Below are 21,747 nucleotides of genomic sequence, written 5' to 3'. Positions count from 1 at the left end.
CTATATACCCACCTGCAACCTCAGTGATTTCTTAGTCACCAGAAAATATAGGTAGGAGCTTAGACTGAAGCACAAGCGAAATGTGTTCAACTCTGACCTCCTCTGATTCTATTCACCAAAAAGTAAAGAAATTAAACTACAGTTGTGTATATTTTGATTCTATATGACATAACTCCTTTAGTTGTGCTTAAAACAAAACATGAGCATACCTCAGGAGGTCTTACTGACCGGGGAAACATTGAACTCTCCAGATCGCTAGAGAAAAGCACATGCATAATACCAAACAGACCTTGAACAAAGCCATATTCATCACTTGCCTCATAAGGCCAAACCTATAGAACATTAAAATGATTTTAACAAATAAGAAATAAGGGGTTGAAAAACATGGCTCCATATTAATGACAAAGTGACTTAAAAATATAAAAGAATGGTGGATGCAATTGTCAATATAATGATTTTAGCAATTGAAAGTATCAAAATTAGCCAGGTGTTAGAGCAGAATAAACAGTGCGTTGGACACCATAAAATTAAGCCATTAAGCTCAGAACACTCAGGAATGGCACTTACCTTGCTAAGTATACCAACAACAAGATTAATCTGCTCCATTATCAATTCATCACCCCCAAAAACATTTTCTTGAAGAACTTGATCAAAGAGTAACTGATGTCCTTTGACAAACTCTATGACTTCACGAACAATTTTATTCTTCACCTACCAAAAGCAAATAAGAAGATGAAGAAAACTAGGATCTTAGGAGAAATAAGAGAAAAAGAATGTACAACAAAAGGGAAATAAAGTCTTAGTAAAGAAACTTATCAAATTCAACAATCTATATTTCCAATGTCACATTTGGTGAAGCATATTATTTAAAACTTATGTTAATGTAGTTCTCTTAAGAAATTGGCATACTTCTTATTGATTCCATTAGAAAATAAGCAAGTCTGTGATTGAACAAGAACATTCAGGAGAGCTTGAGGTTGACTTTATGGTTCTGATAAAGATTGTTGATATATAATAATTATTACGGAATTAGGCTCCATATTAAGAAAATGACAAATATTTCAGGGCTGTTAGGTTTTCTGTTGAATTCATTTTACCAAAAACAACCTCTTCATAAGTTCATAAAATAGTTAAAACAATGGGAAGCTCATTTGGGTCTTCGTCGTATCTAGTACTCGTGTACCAATCACCACTTATATTCAGGTTTCCAAAGAGTAGGATCCAAACCCTACTAATTTGAACCAGGTCTAACTAGTGGAAAGGCAAGAGAGAACCCATTGATACTGCAACCAAAAATCTAAGGTAGAAGCAGAGTAGCCATGCACTGAGGTTAAGTTGAGAAGTTGCAGTATGGTCTAAGAATAAGAAGACTAACCTCAAAAAAGTCAGAAGTATCAACCAACGATGTGAAAGAAAACACCAATCTCAACATAGGAGTTATGATCATCCGTTGCCTGTCAATGTCCTTGGCTACATCTCTTCGGAGCTTTGTGCCAACTCGTCTCAAACTTCCCTGGTTGATTATGTAGCTTTATTTAGTCAAATTACCAGTGAAACAAAAAGAGGACTATTGAGCATAATGGCAACTTTTTCACCTGCAAATCAACAGCTCTGCATGAAGAAAAATGCTCCAGAGCTCCTATTGAAAACAGAACCTGGGCACCAGATTTCCCATACTTGTGACCGATTCTCAAAAGCAATGCAAGTTCGGCCTCAAGAGTACATGCTCGCTGCAATGAGTCTAGTGAATGCCTGCCATCCTAAATCAGAATATCATTTTAAGTAAGATGAATATATTTGCACAAGAAAAAAATATATATATATATTAAAAAAAAAAAAAAAAAGCAGCAATGAAGGGAAACTTAAATTGCAGATTTACAAGGTAGGCAAAAAAGATAATCCATATCCAATGATTGAAAACAAGACATAAGTCAGAAAACAAAAAGTGACACACTTTGACACTCCACATAATTTGAAAAAAATGGTCCTTGAAAAACAGAAAGGAGAGCCGAATAAGCTATGTTTCCATTTCCTAGTATGAATCTATGAGATAAGTGAACAGTACTATCCTCTTTCTACTTGTTCTGTGCAGGCAAGTGATGGGCGGCATGAGTTGGTTAGATAAAAGTGTCCGTACATTGGAGATGTCAAGGCAATATTCAGATGACAGAGGTGCTTGAAATAAAAATCCAAAATCATTCCTAAAAGCAGACAGCAATAAGATGTATAATTGAAAGATCATTTTTCTGAAACTTGACAGTGATCATATATATTTAGACTTGCACTATAATCTTCCTTTAAAGATACTTCAAAATGGTTGCTAAACAATTACAACAAGATGTACCATCTCGTCCTTTGGAATCTGATTCATATGTCACTTTTGCAAAAACAACGTTGATACAATATTCTGGACAAAATAGATACCTGATAGGAAACATTACTGATGTTTGTTAAACAGGACCTTAAAAAACCCCTGCTTTGAAGCTGGCTTAAGAAATATTTTTCATGATCAAGACAAATCAGTGCATCCAGAACATAGAGAGAGATTGTCTTCCCAGGTTCACTGCCTTGAGTTGCATCTTTTATTACCTGAAGCATTGAAATTAGACAAAGGAGAAAGTGAAGATGCTCATCAAGACTACCAAGAAACCAAAATTGTACTGAACAAGAATGAGGACAATGAAAACATTTCATGATAACAAAAAATTGCAGAAAAGAAGATATGTGAATGAGACAATCAATTACTAGAATTAAATCAAAGAGACACATCTAAAAAAAATAAAAAAGAATCAGATGCCACAAGACAATGCATTTGTCATGTCTGATTATGAAGAATGAACATGGAAGACAAAGTCTCTGCACTCTATTGTCATTGAGGAAAGGCCTAAATTTTACTTTTTCCTGTAACAACAATTAGACAACCTTGCAGCACCACCATTCTTTCTTCCCTTAAAAGTGGGAAATCTTTCGATGAGAACTGAACACTAAGAGTGCAGCTCCCAACTAAGCTTACAATGGTTAAAAGATTGAACCAACAATGCAAAGAGATGGGACTATGTACACTAATATTAATATGAGATAGAGATATTAAGTTTAATTGAATGAAAGATGCTTAGATTTAAATATCACGTGACAAAACAGAAAAATATTCATCAACTGTAAAATTTTTGTAGTAAAACAAGAAAAACAATATCGGATATGTACAAATGACCTCAGTAACAAAGGGTCTAATAATAAATAATTAGTTGATAGAATCAAATATTAACATTAAAATCACTGAACAAGAATATAACAGTTCGATATCAAAATTTTTGAATATTTGTCATGATCCTTTATATGTAAACATAAATCAAATTTTCTCAAATATAAAAATTTTCAAGATATCAGTATACCATTTTTTTTTTCAAACTTTATGGTGAGAATTTTCAACCCTGGCTCACCATATACCACTCCAGACCGGGCCTAGCCCGGGCAAGCCTGATCCAGGCACGGGGCTTTCACATCCCTATTTGACATTTTGTATTGAATGAATGAAGGAGAGATATACGCACCAAATCCAAGATGGCTTGAGCCTCTGTCCTTAATATAGAGAAATTGGCATGAGCTAGTTCAGCTTGTTCTTTATCAATCTGGGAAAAATAACACAATAATTGTTGACTGAAACCTTTCTTCCATCAAAGGAAAACAATTGTAAAAGAAAATGAACAGCTCAAAGGTTTAAGAAACAACATGCCTTCTGGAGATCCAGATCTTCACCATCTTGTTCATCAAGCAACAAAAACTGCAAAACAGTTGTTGGAACATCTGGAGCAAGCATATGTTGACAATACTGGAAATAGCTAAGAAGCAAGGCATATTGACTGAAATACAGAATGATAAATGAAGGTCAGGTGCGATCTACAAAAGTAAAGCAAGCTAGAAACAGAGCCCTATTTAAAGTGTACCGTCTCCTCAAGGCTTCAGACGATTCATTTCTCAAAATTGCCATGATTAGCTTAAACAACAGGGAGTGACAAGCACCATTTGACAATTGTTTCACCATGATAACATCAAGAAATGTGACACTATCAGAATTTAAACCACCCAGGCTTAAAAATCTTTCATCACGTAGTTTAGCCATGCATGTAAGGGCAACCTAGCAGCAAGCCGACTTAGATAAGTTAATCAAGCTAAATAGAAAAAAAGGGCAATCACAGGAATAAGTAAAAAATAGTTGGATAAGTACTACCTGGCACAATATAAATGCCATCCTTAATGAACAGTCCGGAGAAGCAGAAGCACCGAGGGACGAATCAAGAATTCTGTCAATGACCATATTAAACAGTTAGCTATTAGCTAATGCTCCTAATAGTGGATAAGAAATATTAATGATAAACAGGGGGCTCACTGATATAAGATTTCAGATCTGTTTCCAAGCAAAGATATCCGTCTAGATAAAGAGACCTACAAAAGCAATTAGGGGGGACAAATGGCATGATAAAGGTTGTTCAAATTATGTTCAACTGTCTCTAAGAAATCAAAGGAATTCTCGAATAAATACCATAAACTATATGAAAAAGTAAATTAACCTCAACAATCTGGGACCATCCTGTTAACATATGAAGTTGGGCAGCTTGTTCCTCAAGGTTCTTGTTGTACTTCCATCCCCATCTCAACAACTGTTGAATTGTCTCTCTAACATCATTTAGCTCTCCTTCGCTGCCTAAGTTACCCAACTGGGGATAAACAGAATTGAATTTCTGAAACAACTGAGTAACATCAGTACCAGCATCTGACTTTTGAAGTTTCAAGGGAACAAGTTCACAATAAAATCCTACTTTTAGGTAACTCTAAAGCAACTAAAACACACCTTCCATAATTTTTCACTGAACGAAGCAAGGTCAATTAGACGATCACCCCGCTCCGAATAGTAGTAGATACCACCCTTTTCCGAAGTTGTTGGATTCCCAAGTATGTCTTCTGCCTATAAATCATTTTTAATCAAATACAAAATATTAGGTCATACAAATTGCCATCAATGGCTAGAGTCTTACCAGCAAATCGTATTTCGTACTGGAAACAATCTGAGAAAGCTTCATAGCAGTATCTGGAGATCTGAATTGGACAACTTCAAGCAACTCTAAAACCTGAATATGATCCCAAAATAAAAATTGTTAATTTACAGCAACAAAAATAGAAATCTGGACTAACCCATCTAAAATAATCCACATGAAAATTTGAAGGCAAATGATTTTAATAATACTAATGATACCAACTACAGAACAGAAAAAATTGCATAAAGCATAATACAGTATTAGATACTAGTTCCACAAAACATTTATTTTAGTGTAGAATACAGGACTGGCATGGTATAAGTAGGCTATATCTGTAAATAGCATTTGAATCACTAATGTGCGTGTGTGTGAACACACACAGAGAGAGAGAGAGAGAGAGAGAGCAAGCCCACCAATAAAGAAATCTAAAATAAACTAGTCCCTAAATGCAGGGGCATAGCCAAAATTTTAGTCAAGCAGGCTGAAACATGAAAAATACGCTTTACAATACAAATATGTGAATATTCAAAACAGCTTATTGTTTGAGAAAGAGATAACATCATCCTAGAGTGTGTGTGTATATATATATATACACACACATAGATTGTTTTAAAAACAAAAGGACAAAAAACTACCACTAAATACAGTAAAACCTCTTTATAGTGATACTCTATATAGGAATAACCTCCATATAGTCATAGAAAATTATGGTCTCAACTTGGACCGGTTATAAATAAGAATAAATTTCACATTGTAATAAGTTATAATTTTTTTAAGTCCCGTCTTAAGGAACTTGTCTCCACATAGTAATAATTATATGTATATTACAAAAAATATATATTATGTTACATTAAAGGTTTAAGATGAAATAAAATATTTATCTAAACTTGTTTGATAATAATTTATACTATAGAGTTGTTACCAAATCTTTAATCTTGTGGATTCATAATAAGTCGCCAACAAGGACACCTTCTTATTAAAGCCAAAATATTTCTAGCTTCTCAAGTATGTTTGGAGCTTTCTAACACGAAACTTTTGGTATTTCCACACTATCATCTTCAGAATTATCTCCTTCCACTTCTTATCTAATTCTAGTAATGTTTTTTTTCTTCAGTTAGAGCATAAATGACTTATTACTCATTTGAATGATTGAAGTATACATTAATATCCATTTGATTAGTGTAAAGAAGTTGTCAAATCTGATCACTCAATTTTGCAATAACTCTTTGATATCTATTTTCGTACTATCTTAATGTTACTAAAACAATGAATTGAAATCTTAATATTACTAAAACATAAATGGAAATCCTAATAATACTACAACATGAATTATAAAATAAGAAATTTTTTTGAATAAAAAACTTATTTTTGTAACTACATCTCTATTAAGTTATAACCTCCTCATGGTAATAAATTTAGTTGGTCCCAACATTATGACTATAGAGAGGTTCTACTGTACTTAAGACAACATGAACTTGAAATCTTTTTTCTTTTTCTAAATTCTACTGTACAAAATAAAGTTATTAGGAATTCAAGGTTCAAACTAAATAGATTTTCAAGAGAAAACATATGAAAAGAAGATAAGTTTTGCTATTTTACAAAGTAATAAATGAGAAGGATAAATAAAAATTAAACTATGAAAAAAAAATTGAAATATATAAAATAGTCTTGTGTACCCTTAATTATAAACTTCTTGCGCCACTCCAATTAAAAACTAAAAATTGCATATTCAAACATTGTAAACTTATTTTTAAGGGTAAAAATATCAAAAAAGAAACCAACATTTTTAGCTGTACATGTAATACACATGCATGTCCTAATATCCTATAAAGAGCCACTTCAGGCCTGGGGTCTGCCTATGCCTGAATATCAGGATAGTACAGGAAAAAAGCAACAATAATGCATATTACCCTTCACGGTACAAAGAATACCTTGCTCTTACTGATGGTTCTGGTCCCACTAGCATCTGGGAAAGGGGAAGAAATTGCACGATCAGCCTTATCATCGATAAAGTCGGGCCCAAATAGATGAGCAAAGATGATCTGGCATGTCTCTTGGTGAGTGGAGCCACTCCCATAACCAGCATGCAATTCAATAGCTAAAAGCTTCAGTAGCCATGCTCTCTAAAGAAAGTAAGAGACAAAAAATTGACATGAATAGAATTTAGAGAATATTAAACAACATAGCAAAATTAGCATGCAATCCCAAAAATGTCAATACTTAGTTTCTGAATCAAACATGAAAGCAGCATGCATCATGATAGTTTGGATATTGCACCATATAAAATAAGAACACAGTGAGCGCTGGAATTACCAAGGCATCAAGAAAATTCATTAAAGTTTAGCATACAAATCTAGAATATATGTGCTAACTACAGCTGAATGTGTTTAAAGTCTTTGATCATCATTGTTTAATAAGCAAGTATATATACACATAATAATGTCCTAATACTGAGAACAATATTACTTCTGATTCCTCTACTTGTATGTGCTATGCAAACAAGTAAACACAAAGAAAAATTAACTCCTGTAGGTTCTGACAGCTAAACTGCTAGCACACAGTTTGCATGAGCCACAAACACAGATGAGAATGATACAAAAAGTCACCTGATGGAGGGAACTGATGCGAAGTGCCTGGTTACTATTTCGTTTAGGGAGTGGAGCTACACCGACAGTATCAAGGTGCTGCTACATAGCAGTAAAAGGATTTTAAGAAACACAAGCAACAAGAGAAAAAAAATTATAAAGGTAATCTACTGTATCAGCATTCAACTGAAGGGTTTCAAAGCTTCAAATTACAGTGCATACTTTACCTTAACAAAGAATTGATACTTTCTATTACTCAACATATCCATGGTAGGAGCACATGTTAATGGATCCAAGCATAACTCATAGAGCAGCTGCATAAGGCAACCAGTGAAAATCTCTCTACATTAGCAGAGAACAGACCCCGAAGAAAAGGAAAAATGTGAAACCTTTAAAACCAGGTTTCTTATTGAAAAAGCCAAAAAGAAATGGGAGGAAAACTGATCAAGTAGATCTAACCTGAAAACCGAATTCATGAAGTAATGCATTCACATCTGGTTTTGAAAGTTTGTCCAATATTTCAAGGATAATCTTCAAGCAACTGCAGATGACATAATAAAAGCACAACTGAAAATACAAACATTGAGAAAGATGTATGTTAACATATACAAGTTAAAACTGACTAAACCTGTAATGAAACTTTGGCTGCAAAATTGTCCGTTCAATAGATGTATCAAGATCAAATTTCAGCAATAAATGCGTAACATTTGGAACTGGCCTACTGATATTATCAATGAGAAGCTGCAAAAAGTGTCAAGCATCCATGAGTATCATAGATAATTCTTGCTATCATTTTTTGCATCTTAAAAGACACGTATAGAAACTGACCTGCATTATGAGAACCCCTGGATCCTCACCACTGTTCTCTACAATTTGACTCTCTTCTGATCGTAACTCAAGGCAGGCTGCATAATCCTCCACCAAACTGCTTGCTGCATTGTATTTTAGCAGCAGTTGTACAAGCCCAACCATGCGGGAACTGTTGTCCAAAGTAGTATTAAACATACAGAACCAGAAGTGATAACTAAGTGACACTAATAAATGTCAGAAAACGGCACAAAAGAGATACCTCAGAATACTCATGATTTTGATGGAGCATTGCTGAATTTTTGGCGAAAAATCATATCTTACATACTCCAACAAAGCCACAATTTGATTATGATCTTGAGAGAGTATAACATCCAAAGGCTACACAAAACAAGACCTAGTAATGAGAACTTCATCAAAAGTAATTATATGATTCTTCCACTACAAAGATAGATTCTCAGTCATTATGTGATGCTTCCAAAAATGGAATATCAAGATCAACTTTGAGTTACATGTTGATGCCAAGAGATGAAACGTCCATTAAATTATGCAACTTCTATGTTTTGCAACTATCCTAAAGATCAAAAAGAGAAAAGGGAAGTCTGTCTAAGATACTTTTTTTTTTTTTTTTTTATAGGAAACTGACTAGAATATTTTATTAATAGCAGAAAGAAAGGCAAAAGTAGTCCATTTAGTAAACAACACTAGCCTTTTGTGGATAATACAAAACAAGGTTTAATTCCTGTCATTTAGAACAAGTGAATAGCATATGGAAACTTTTAGAAACTGAAATATGTGCCACATATGCTGACACTAGATGTTACTCAGAACTTAAAGAACAGACTTATATAAACTGAAATACATGCCACAAATAAAAGTACACATGCTGACACTTGATGTTCCACTCAAAACTTCAAGAACAAAAATCACAGCTCAAGTCTCACTTCTAATTCTAAAATGAAAATGCTGCAATCATATGGTCCGTCAAAATGTAAAAGCATGTTTGTCAATCTTCAACTAAAAGGTAAAACAAGTCTAATGAGACAAAAGCTTCAGACTTAAATAAATACGAGAAAATATGAATAAGTTCAGTGAACTATCAAGCAAAGGAAATTAATTACCTGGTATAAAGGACGCCAGAAATCAGACACAAGTAAATCCGTCTCAAAGACAAGGATGATAATTTCCAAAGACAGTTGCACAGCCTTTTCTAAAAGTGGCCCATATGTTTGACTAGTCCGTTCAGTAATTACTGAATTGACTCCAGTCTGAAGGATACCCATAATATTACGGAAAATAGTCTTGCCACTCATGAAATCCTACCAAAAAAACAAAGGATAAAGTAAGGAAAAAACTGAATTATCAACACAACATTGAGTTAGACGATGCAATGTCAACTAGTCAGTAAATCAAACATATAACCATGGAAGGCAATCAGTGGAAGTATACACATTTTCCCAAAAGGGAATAAAAAAAATTGAGGCATTGGCCTTAGAAAGCACAAAAATGGGCTTTACCGACAACCAGTTTAATAAAACATGGACCAGAACAAATTACCAGCATATTGAATATGCAAATAATAAGTTATCAGCTTCTATACCCCAAGTCATTCTCTGTGCATGGGATATAATACATAAGTGGTCCCATGAGGATGGAACCTCAGAACTCTTGGTTGAAACCAAGGGTCCCAAGGTCATACAATTAGATAAATACACCCAGAATTTGTTCATAGTTTGATGGCAACTATTGATAATATACGAGGTTATACTATAATGGCTAAACCAATACGTCTACATCACAATGTCAAATATTCCATGTACATTTATTCTACTTTGGGCTAGTGAAAGATAAAAATGGGCAATAACATTAGTAAATGCCACTTGTTCCTACTGAAAATTAAAAAATCTGATGATAGAGACAAAGTCAAATCCAAAAATTTTACCAAAGTCAATGTTGAAAAGGAAAATCATTTTCAGAAGAGGAAAAAAGAAATTAGGAGATATAAGAGACGATATAAACACAATGACAAGAATAATACTAGAAAAATTGATTAGTAAAATTAGAGAACCACCATACTGAATTCTGACTGACAGTGTTGTGCAACAAAATTTAGAAAAGCATATAATATACATCACAGGTTCAAAGAATTATAATTAATCAACATTAAGCAGCAGGAATCTACAATCCGAATTACTACCATCTGCAGACATAGTTGTAGCAAATAACACCAAAATAATAAGTTTGAAACAAGCATACTAGACACAAAATATTAAACTACTTATATCACAAGCATAAACTGGCCCTATATTAATCGTGTAAAAGAAGAAATAAACCATCAAAATGAGAAACACATACTTTTAGCAACTCTAACATAGGGAGCTGCATCTGAAGAGAAGATGGTTGCATTAGAGTCGATGATTGTTCAACAAAACTATCAATATCCTCATCTTGAATGTCATACATGTTCAAAACCCTGCAAAATAAATAAAATAAGTAGGCTAATATCTAAACATATAATCCAACATAATAAGCATACTAAATACGACTCTAATTCAGAGTCAAGTCAACCACTATGTTTCTAGTACTGAAACATATTCTCATATTCATATCTTCTTATGTGTGTGCAGGGGTTATCACACAAAGAAAAGCAGAAATTTGCCAAATTTTACGAGAAATAATAACAGCTCACAATTAAAATGAGTAGAAGTTCAAAATCACAGAGAAAACCTTCCAAATAAGAACCATGGTATATACTCACATTTGAAAATGCTTAAGACAAGCAACAACCAATTGCCATTTCTCACAAGGATCTGCATATGCTCTTTGCGGGAATGGCCCAAAAACATGATCATATATGAACCTGAAGATGCCAACAAATCTGCAAATAAAATAAAAAAATGATCCCCCAATATAAAATATGCAAGGGATAGTAAACCACCAGACTGAAAAGCACTAATATACCAAAAACCAATACCTACGCCCTCTGTCGCTCACATCTTTCTCTTCAGCAATTAGTACATTTAAGAGATTAAGGAAAGATATCGTTGAAGGATACTGCTCTCTCCTTGCTTCTATTTCATTCAGCTCAAATTGCATATCATAAACCTGTCAATAACAGGACATGACGTGATTGATCTTGTTCATTGCAAATAGAACGAGTACTATTTCCTGTCAAAATTTATACTAAGCCCAAGCATCTTGGGTTGGCCTACTAAAGCACAAGAAAATAACTCCTTGACATCAGCAACACTACTTCACTATATTCTTTGCCATCAACAAGTTTAGCTTACACCAAATGGCATTTATAATAAGAAAGCTTATCATCACATATTGTTGTTTACAAGCAATAGAAACGATGAAAAGGAAATAGTCTTTAACGTACTCTTATAAACAGTATATAGATTGCAAGAGACAAATACCGTATCTTGAAATTTAAAGGCAATAATCAGCACTCTGTAATGGACCAACGTTGAAGTTGATGCCAAAAGAATAAATGGAGAAAAAGTGAAGCACTGTATACTTCATTACCAAAAAGCCAGAAAAGAAGCAAAATTCCAAAATAAAAGTAATCATATAGCTCTTATTTTGAAACCCAACCAAAAAGGAGAGAGGAGGAAAGAATGTAATGCTTTTAAATGTAAACCTGAACTCGTTAAATAACTTTAATTGATTGAAAGAAAATGCAGAATCACTAAAGAAATCCCAGCATTTTTCATATATGTGATGTTATATGGACAGTCCAGCATTTTTCATAGCTTGTGGGAAAGTAATATTCATTTGATCCATTTCATCTAGTATAAGCTAAAGCCAGCTGCAAGACACTCAAGTATGGTTAATTAAAAATTAAATTTGATCTCTAAAATCAACTGTACTACAGAAGACACAACAGACTCAAGAATCAACACACATACAGACAAAAAGAAATGCACCATAAAACAAGTGGAAAAGTTACTCTTATCTTGTGGTGCATATAATTTTTGCTTTATATACATTATTCTTGGTTCCCACATCATGTAGCAGAAGTTCAAGTCATAATCTAGCTTCTTTTCCCTTTTTTATGGCAAATCCAAAAGTTCAGTTTAGCATTATCTTGAACCCAAGAGTCTGAGGATGCATGTAGCCTCCTTAAACAACTCTTAGCAGTCACTGTTCTAAAACAACCACAATTGATAACAGGACATCAATGAGTTCAAAGTAGATGACATGAACACTTCAAAACACCCCACGAAGCAACAAGCAGATGTAACATACCATAAACAAACTCAATTAATCTTAATCATGTGGTGGTAATAGGAAAAAAAATCAAATAGGAGCACCAACATCAATTAATAATTAGCAAGAGAAAAGTATGTCAAATCTGACACCTTCCAAGTAATTTAATAGACCAAAGACAAATTAGATATTACACCAATTAAAAAAAAAAAAAAAAAAAAAGAAAAATCTAACCTGCCCTGCCATTGGCTGTGCAGAGTTCCCAACATTCGTCCCAACGACCACAGGTAGATCATAACGCTCAAGGTAACTCCAAATAGCATCCTTTTGAACTGGAGAAACGTGAACAAAGGCAGCTATTGCATTCCGTAGAGCACCCTGTGAAAGCATGTGATATTTTTATTAAAGAAAAGTGCAGAAAATTTCAGTGGAAGCTTCTAATCCAAAGTAGAAGCTGCATAAGCGACACAAGAATGCTCTCAGCATAGAAACAGCTGTCAACCTTCAAATATGGAGGCACATTTTCATAACTAAGAAGCTTAAATAATGGTTCGATATCAAGAAACCAGTTCTTTCTTTCAACAGGATTTCCATTTTCCATAACCTGCAGCACGACAAACAAGAAAAAACCAATTATTCCTTCCAATTGAAGATAAGGGTAACCCATTGCTGAATTTAGAAAGAGCCACGGGTAGGAAAAGAAAGAAAAGTGAGTATACTAACTAAACTTGAAAATGAAAGACATTTAGATAGGATGGAAACTTATTATGGTAAGACGGAAAGGAAATAGGAAAAAACAGAAAGAAAAAAAGTTTCTTGTAAGATGGTACAGGCACAGAAGGAGAAAGAAAGAGACGACATCACCAAGCCATTCTGCATAAACGGACAAGATTTTAATGGATAAGCAAACTGAAAAATTAATACATGCTCATCCTTAAAAGCATCTTTAAGTCTTTTAAATATGAAAGTAATGGTAATGAAGCAACAAAAAGAAAAGTTGAAACAGTGCTGTAAAAGGCAATCAACTTCATGAAACCATATAGTAATTATAAATTATATCGGATGATCAACTTTACAGGGAAAGACATGTAACCTTCTGAAGGACATTCAAATATGCAACAAGTGCTTTTGCATCCCCTTCCTGAAACTCTGGTAACATGGCCCCAGAAGTTTGAAGGGACTGTTTGAACTTTTCATCATAAATTGATAAGCAATCAAACAAAGTTCTCCACCCAACAGAGCGGAACGCTTTACCCTGGAGTAATTCATAAACCTTTGAAGCGCCTTCTTGACTAGAAGCCTGAAAAGAAAATTACATCATGAGGAGAAAAAACAAAAAAAGCATGCATGACATCATATAGAAGCGACAAACATACACACAAGTAAACTCCACAATTCACCTACCAAGGTACTCAACATTTTCAAGAAAGCCACCAGTGTTTGAAAATTTGTATGATCCTCTCCAGCAAAAATCACAAATGTCCACAGGACATCGTTGCTAGAAACCAGCTCCGGTTCCTTCTGAATTTATTACAGTAATCAGGCCATGAAAGCAAAGCAAACAAACGATGCAGAAAAACTGCATGAAACAAAAAATGAAACTCTACAATATGGATGTTGATTAATAAACAATCCCTAGTCATCTTGATCATCAACTAATATAATTCATCCGCATTCAATTACTAAACATAGACATAAATAAAACCAAAGTTGCAGTCTACATAATGAGGAGCTTAACTAAAGTATTGAACAACAAACAAAAAGTTCAAATGATGTAGAGGTTAAACAGCACAGCAGAAAATAGAGTTAGTCATCTAATAAAAGGAAAAATGGATAAGCAGCTTTTGGCAAAGCAATGTTATAGGTTCGATATGATTAATAAGCTGAAAATTAGGCTTAGCCAAGAGTGAAAATAGTCCCCCATAGTTGAAATTTCAATTGATTCAATAAAATTCTAAAACTTCCAGATTATTTTAATATTTTACCAGATTGCTTATTTGAAACAAGAAAACACAAGAAAGATTACTTTGTTTTCTGGTTCAAAATTCTTCCAGTGACAAATATATTGTCAAACAAACCTGATAAATTTCACTGACAAATTCCAAGAGAGAGATAAATGGTAAAGCGCCAGTTTCAATAGCCTGTTGAGAAAGTAAGTTGCTATCATGAACTTCATGTGATCCAGTTATTCGATATGAGTTAAGCACAGTCATAGCTTTCTCCTTTGATTCCTTAACCTGAAATAAAGTATCACAAAAAACTTTGTCAAGGTAAGAGTGATGACCATGCACGATAAACCTTTCCGTTGTCAAACTACAACATCAGAGTATCCTTTGCAAAATAAATCAAGAAGGTTTGGTTAAAGGCAATGCATGCTTTTTATAAACTTCATCAGACAGCATTTGTGTTGCACTCAAATTTCCCAGAGTAACTCCCCACACATTAAGACTTCAACGAAGCAGTGTGACCATAGGGGTACTGGTACTATAATTGGAAAATAACAAAATGAATGCAGTGGTGATGGTGATTTAAGTCTTAGTAAATTATAATAATGATCTCCCTTACAGACCAGAAAAGGAAGCATTTAATTTGAGTATTTGCATGGGCAACGGTGGGGCGGGGTACATGATAATTACCAAAAAAAGAAAAAAAAACAATAAAAATGTCTGAATCATATCTTTTAATAAGGAATTGGAAAGGAAGAACAATACATGCTTCCCTAGGCAGAATAGTTAGTGCTTGGATGTTTTCACCAAAATGTAATTTACTTGGACTGCAGTACTGGAACACATTCTTATGGCTTAACTACTTCAGAGTAAAGGTTCCTTGTGGTTAGCGCCTTATGCGCAAAGCAAGATGTGAAACTACATATGGTTTATTCATGAGCTTCGGTCCTTTTGATGAGCCAGCTTCAGTAGAATTCCGTAGCTAAAGCTTTAGCCCCTTTTTAGATGGGTTACTTTTGCAGGACTGGATTTCTGATCCACTTTCTAAGTTTTTTCATTAATATACATTTCTACATTTCCAATCAAAAAAAGCCATAAACACATGGTCCACATATTGCATAAAATGCGAAATTTAAAACCCAACTGCATAAAAGCAATATTTGGGCAAGCAATCAATGACACAAAACCTTGTATCAGTTGATGACTCCAAGCACAAACAAGGACAGAACAAAGAAAACAACTACATTTATCTTTTCAATAACCACGAGTAAATCCCCAATACTGCAAAGACAATAATAGAAACAAACATGGCACTTGCTCAATAAGCAGTAAGAGAAACTGACAGATTATGAGGTAATTTAGTAACAATCATCTGCTAGAATTGTTATATGTACCCTCCAAACAATTTGTTTAAAGTACCATTATTGAAAGCACAGGAACAGGAAGAGTTCAACTGACCTTGTCCCTAGCAAGTGGGTGAGATAGGAAGCAAGTAATCAGCTTGTGCAAATAAGCATTATACATATAGATCATATCCTCGTCATCATTCTGTACATTATAAACAGACAGAAGCCTTAAAATATGCCAAAAACAAAGCAATTATTACAATTAACATAATTTCCACCATGTTATCGAAAAAAGAAAAGAAAACATTCTCCCAGATTGCGAAACAACATCCCTCCATGGAAAAACCAGAGTACACAAATTCGTTTTAAGATGTCAAAAAAAAAAATAAAATAAAATAAAATAAAAGAAAAGAAAAAAAAGATGCAACCAAACAAAACAACATAAAAGCTTCAAAAATTACAGGTATTGAACGAAGAAAAGTGCTCCAATATTATAGATGAGTAGAAATTTAGTAATAGAGGCTGGAGATAGAAGGATGAAGAAAGATGCATTCTCCAAAAGTTTTCAAGCGCTAGACAGAAGGACCAACAAAAAAAGTGCAAATGTTTGTTCAAAGTATATGTTCCACAAGTTAAATGGAGATAATAGCCCCAGTTATGTTATCTAAAAATTTCAGTAATTGTAGGAACTGCAAAGAAAACATTTGCCTTGAAGGTTCCCCACTAAAATATGAAAATTTCCTTATCACTATTCAGAAGGGAAAAAAATTGAAACAAACCTGATAGGCTGCAGTTCGAAGAACTTTATCCAGAAAGAACTGGAAAATGTTGTTTGAGAAAACAGTTTCCAGAGAAGACCTTATAAGAACCAAATCATTAGATGAGAAACTTGAAACCGTGTCCCTTGCAGCAATTTCATCATTAGTCAACATCAAATGTACTGCCCAAGCTAGCCTTACACAACCAACAAAACCCTCCACATTTAAATCGCTTCCTACAGCCATCACCTATAGCATGAAAAAATAACACCAACTTAAAAATCATCACCATACCAGAAAGTTTGTTGAGAATGGGTAAAAACACCAATCATTTTATCTTACAATTTCATGAAATTCTTTCCTAAAAGAAGCATCACAAGACAGAAGAGATGATCTATCAGGTACCGCACTGAGAGCATCTGATATTAAAGCAATGACAAGAGAGAAGAGAAGACTAAAGGTAATCTGCATAGGAAAAACCAAAAGATAAAAATTAAGTTATAATTGAAAAGGAGCAACTGGGTAATTTTCAAGTGTTACAACAATCAAGCAGCACTAAATATCTCTGTAAATAAAACAGAGGCATGCCTGATGCTTTAAGGTGTCATTGCTCTCATTAAGTTCTGCACCGCTGTCTTTTAAAGCAGAGAAGGCATCCTTTACATCTTTTTGATCTGCAAGAGGCAATTTTTACCATCTTATCAGGAAATGCACAATCCATTATTTGGTTTTCCTCTAGCAGAACAAACTATATTTCAACCAAATATACCATTCTTGGCTTCATACAACAAATAAAGTCTATGAGAACATCGATCTAGCCAATCTGTGACATCTCATATCAGCTTTGGATCCTAGTACTTCAATAAAGAAAACATGTAAATTTCCAAAAAAATCTCATGGCTCCTTTATCATGTTGCAAAATTCATAAAGAGTATTTACACATAACTAATTTTACATCACTGCAAGGGACACAAAATGTCACTTATCCAGCATAGGATCACTTAATATAATCAAAGAGACTAAAGTCATCAGGTTCCAAGAATAACCGTAGCATATGACTTCAAAATTGACAGATTAGAAAGCCCAGCAAAACCCCGAATCTCAAAAAATAAAATAATAAAACATATATTGAAATTGTTTAAGGCACTGATATCAAACAGAAAACTGAAAAAATATAAACCATCACCTTGCACAGCAGTAAACATATGACTCAAGAAAATATTTTGCAACTTACTTGTTCGCACAACTAGAACAGAAAGGACAAGACAATGTCCCAGTATTAGCCTTTCCCTACAAACCACAGCTCTCCGCTCAACAAGAGCACCTCTAGAATCAAGAACATAACGCTCACAGAGGGGCCCGCCTAAACCAGAAGGTTCTTCCCGATTGAGTTCCTAAAACGAAACAAACAGGAAATTTGTGTCAAATGGAATAGAGAAATTCTATCAAGCCCAGTAATATGAGGCCAAAAATGAAAGTGGATTCTTATGTTTCAACATTTTGAGTCTTATGCTGAAGCAGGAACAGGGTAACATTTTAAGGATCTTAAGCAACATCTATAAAATCAAAATAACCCTTAAATGCAGTACAAATTTACAAGATCAAAAAAATTGTGAATTTTACGAGATCAAAAAATTGGTACACAATAGCTTATAAGTTGGCAAATAAGTTGCTTCCACAAGTTTATATCTTCATGATCACATATATTGTAACTTCCTGAATCAAAACACAACATAAACAACAAACTTTCAGCCATCAGCCGAACCATAGGAAATATACACAAGCCTCCCCCTCATGGCTTAGCTCCATGATCAACATTTGAAATAATTTTTTTCACAAAAAAAAAAAAGTAATAGTAAGAAACTGAGCATTTGAACTAACTTATAAAGACCCTAAGAAAAATAAAAATAGAAAGTATCGAGACATCATCAGGGTTATTAAGGCAGAAAGTTATTTACATACTAAAATCAAAACAGAGTCCAGAAACTGACAATTTGATCAAATATAAATGCGGAGAATGTCCTTGATCAAGAATATAAATTCGGACATAACCAGAAGATAAAATAATCGAGTAAATCAAAATTCAAATACCCAAAACTTTTTGGTTGAATAGCCAATACAAAAATGACTCTAGGAATTTTTGAAGGGATTGAAGAAGACAAGCAAAGTCAGAAATGGACTTTTAGCAAGACATATACAACATGAGAAGGGTCTCCTGTTCCAAAAGAATGGCCTATGGCATTGAAAAAATCTTGGTACAAAAGCAATACCAAAAAGCTACTCAAAAAAAAATCACCACATACTCCGAAGCATAATGTAAAAGAAAACATAATAGTGGTTCAAACCTTGATAAGGGAAATCAACCGCTGTCTAAGCCCACCATTGATAAGATTTTCCAGAAATTTTGAAATTTCAGCCACAATATCTTCTTCAAGTCCCTGATCAAGCACAACAGCCTGCAAAGCAACAGTGTAATAATTCTTAGGAGAAAATGATGAAAGGCTAAGGTAGCAACTGACAAGAATATAGACAACACAGAGAACAAGTGGAGGGGGCTACCCTTAGTAGTACATAGAGTGCTGTTATTAGATCTCGTCTCTCAGTGTACCAGAGTCCTGATGTAAGACGTAGAACTTCTAATGGCTCTCGTCCCATAAAACCCCACTAGAAATAAAAGGGAAAATGAAAACATAATTGTGATCATTATACCAATATATGAGCTTTCAGTCAGCCAAAAGCTGAAAAACATAATTTTCAAATTAAAAAACATAGGGATCATCAGAGACCAACCTCTTGATTCGCAGAAACAAGCAAACGAACACAATCTATTTCATTGAGATGCAGGTCATCACTCAATTTTGACGCCTATGATAAAAAATACACCAACCATCAGATGAAAAATGGTAATGTAGATAGTGGAGAAAGTGGGATCTAAAATTGTAAGTCTACAAACATGGTTACCTCCTGAGGGAACAACAATATCATGCACCATGAAGAAATAATGCACATAATCCAGAAAATGGTATCAAAGAACAAGACCAAACTTTCATGAATGGAGCAGGTAATACAACTTAAAAAGTTAGTGATATCATAAACATAAAAATAAACATAAAAGCAAAATATGTTCCCGTAAAAAAAACATTTACATTGACTAATTAGCAAATGGAGCTATGAAACCTGAAATAAATATGAACATTGAACTAAGCACACAATATAGTGTCAAATGAAAAGGATGGCCAACCATAAATAAATTAATTTTCAAAAACTCAACAGTGGAGGTCAGTTTATACGGTGACCAAGTATAATGATTTAGTTTAAAGATCAGCTGCATGATAAGTTAAAAGTGTAGTTTTGAATATAGGTTGTGATCAGAAATCAAACACCAGAGATTGAGTTTATCACAGAATCCTTTTTTTTTTTAAGTAAGAAACAAGAAGTTTTATTAAATATCTAGAGAAAGAAAAGCAAGTGAACCAGCAGTCCACAGGAAAAAAAAAGAAGAAGAAGAAAGAAATCATAAAAGTTATTATTATCATTAAGTGATTCCTGGTGAATGAATAATGATGTTTCCAATAACAAGCATTTCAGCAAAGAAATTACAACAATTAATTACTGTGGTGATAAATACCATGAAGATAGTGCATGTAGATTTATAAGTCAGAAATGAATTCTTGCTCTTGATGATGAAGTTCAGGAATAAGTGTCCATAATGAGGCTGTTTTAAAGCAATTTCTTTATCCAATGATATTTTTGCCAAATGAACACCATAATGGCAAATCCTTGGCATAAAAGCACTCTTTTGTAAAAAAAAAAAAAAAAAAGGATGAAGGAAAAGCTCATTAATAACCACTTTACCTAGTTATTACTACAGCAATCACAATAGCTGCCAACATCATACGAGCAACCATAAAACACTCCTTGGCTTATGAATGCTTCTCTGGGATTGAGAACAGTGGAATCTTTCCTTTAATCATCCACATTTTCAATTTTCTAAGGTATTAGTGAGCTATTGGTGAAATACATTGAAATGTCGCTACAAACTAAATATCATCTCTGCAATTATGCAGTATTCGAATGCCAATAGACAAGCTACAGAAAAGCAGACTAAACAAGCAAAACTAATTATATACAAACAGATTACCCCATCACCAGGAAAACAAGAAGAATCAGTGAGAAACTGTGTCCTAATGTGGAGGATTAATTTGTATAATAAACAGCCATCTCAAAACAAATTGGATAAAATATAAAGTAAATCAATTAAAAACAAAAAATCTAGAAAACATTTACTTAAAAGTGCATGTAGCTTGAAACCGATAACTAAAGGAGATAAACCAAACAAAAATTAGATACAAAGTGAGCTTACAATCTGAACATCCTGATCGTCAAGCGATATTGGCGGTGAATCCGGAAGCCTAACTTCTCTCGACTGTAATTGCGCTCGGTCCGACGGCTTCGGCGGCTAAAAAACAAAACAAAAAGCAGAATTATATCAATTAAAAGACATTGGATGGGCGGCAAGAAAAGGAAAGAATAAAAATGTACCGGATAAGAGAGAAGGGGCTGGAAAGAGGGTAAAGAGTTGCGAACGGCGTGAATGAGCTCGACCCGTTGGGCTGGCGATGGAGGTGAAGGGCCAAGGAGAGTGGATTCGATGATAGAGAGGAGTTGCTTAGGGGACACCATTTGTTAATTTCTGGTACGAAACGAATTGAAACCCTAAGGGAAAGAAGAAATCAGAGACACTGGAAATTTGGGGACAAAATGGGCGGGAAATGAGCGGGGAGCGTATAGTTGTGTAAAACCCTGTATAAGCCCTAACAAGGCGTCAACTTCTATTCTAGTGCGTTTACTCATCAAACCCATGGAGACTAAAGGGGGAAGAACTCAAATGGGTGGGCGCGGAACAGTATAAAAATGCGACGTCGTTTAGATAGGTCAAATAATTTTTCAACGGACCACCCCTATTTTTTCTTATAATTTTACGCGTCCCAGCATTGTAGACTTCTTATCACAAATTACCCTCTAATATTTTCACATCCAAAATGCAACTTTAACAACTG

General features: G+C 34.1%; 1 protein-coding gene across 1 annotated transcript; it reads right to left on the bottom strand.

Moving 5' to 3' along the window:
- Window positions 1–12: 12 nt before the first annotated feature.
- On the bottom strand, window positions 13–21,523 carry LOC116122768 (nuclear pore complex protein NUP205-like; the record flags this gene model as incomplete). Its single annotated transcript, XM_031408578.1, has 40 exons — window positions 21,230–21,523; window positions 21,051–21,146; window positions 19,478–19,552; window positions 19,247–19,351; window positions 19,033–19,143; window positions 17,922–18,081; window positions 17,276–17,361; window positions 17,030–17,152; window positions 16,709–16,936; window positions 16,042–16,131; window positions 14,716–14,874; window positions 14,042–14,158; window positions 13,731–13,937; window positions 13,140–13,241; window positions 12,872–13,015; window positions 11,400–11,530; window positions 11,184–11,303; window positions 10,781–10,898; window positions 9,547–9,744; window positions 8,688–8,806; window positions 8,447–8,597; window positions 8,247–8,359; window positions 8,078–8,159; window positions 7,846–7,932; window positions 7,640–7,717; window positions 6,965–7,156; window positions 5,034–5,126; window positions 4,850–4,963; window positions 4,569–4,739; window positions 4,388–4,443; window positions 4,229–4,301; window positions 3,945–4,135; window positions 3,734–3,860; window positions 3,552–3,629; window positions 2,425–2,589; window positions 1,596–1,760; window positions 1,376–1,513; window positions 568–711; window positions 210–332; window positions 13–108 (listed from the first exon to the last, which is right to left on the bottom strand). Coding segments are annotated over exons 1-40 (5,067 nt in total), but the record flags the coding sequence as incomplete, so codon positions are not given.
- Window positions 21,524–21,747: the final 224 nt, after the last annotated feature.

This window comes from Pistacia vera, unplaced genomic scaffold, assembly GCF_008641045.1.
Source record: "Pistacia vera cultivar Batoury unplaced genomic scaffold, PisVer_v2 Contig1378, whole genome shotgun sequence".
NCBI classification, from domain to species: Eukaryota; Viridiplantae; Streptophyta; class Magnoliopsida; order Sapindales; family Anacardiaceae; genus Pistacia; species Pistacia vera.
Note: the sequence above shows the minus strand (reverse complement) of the source record. Positions and strands in the feature narration are given on the sequence as shown.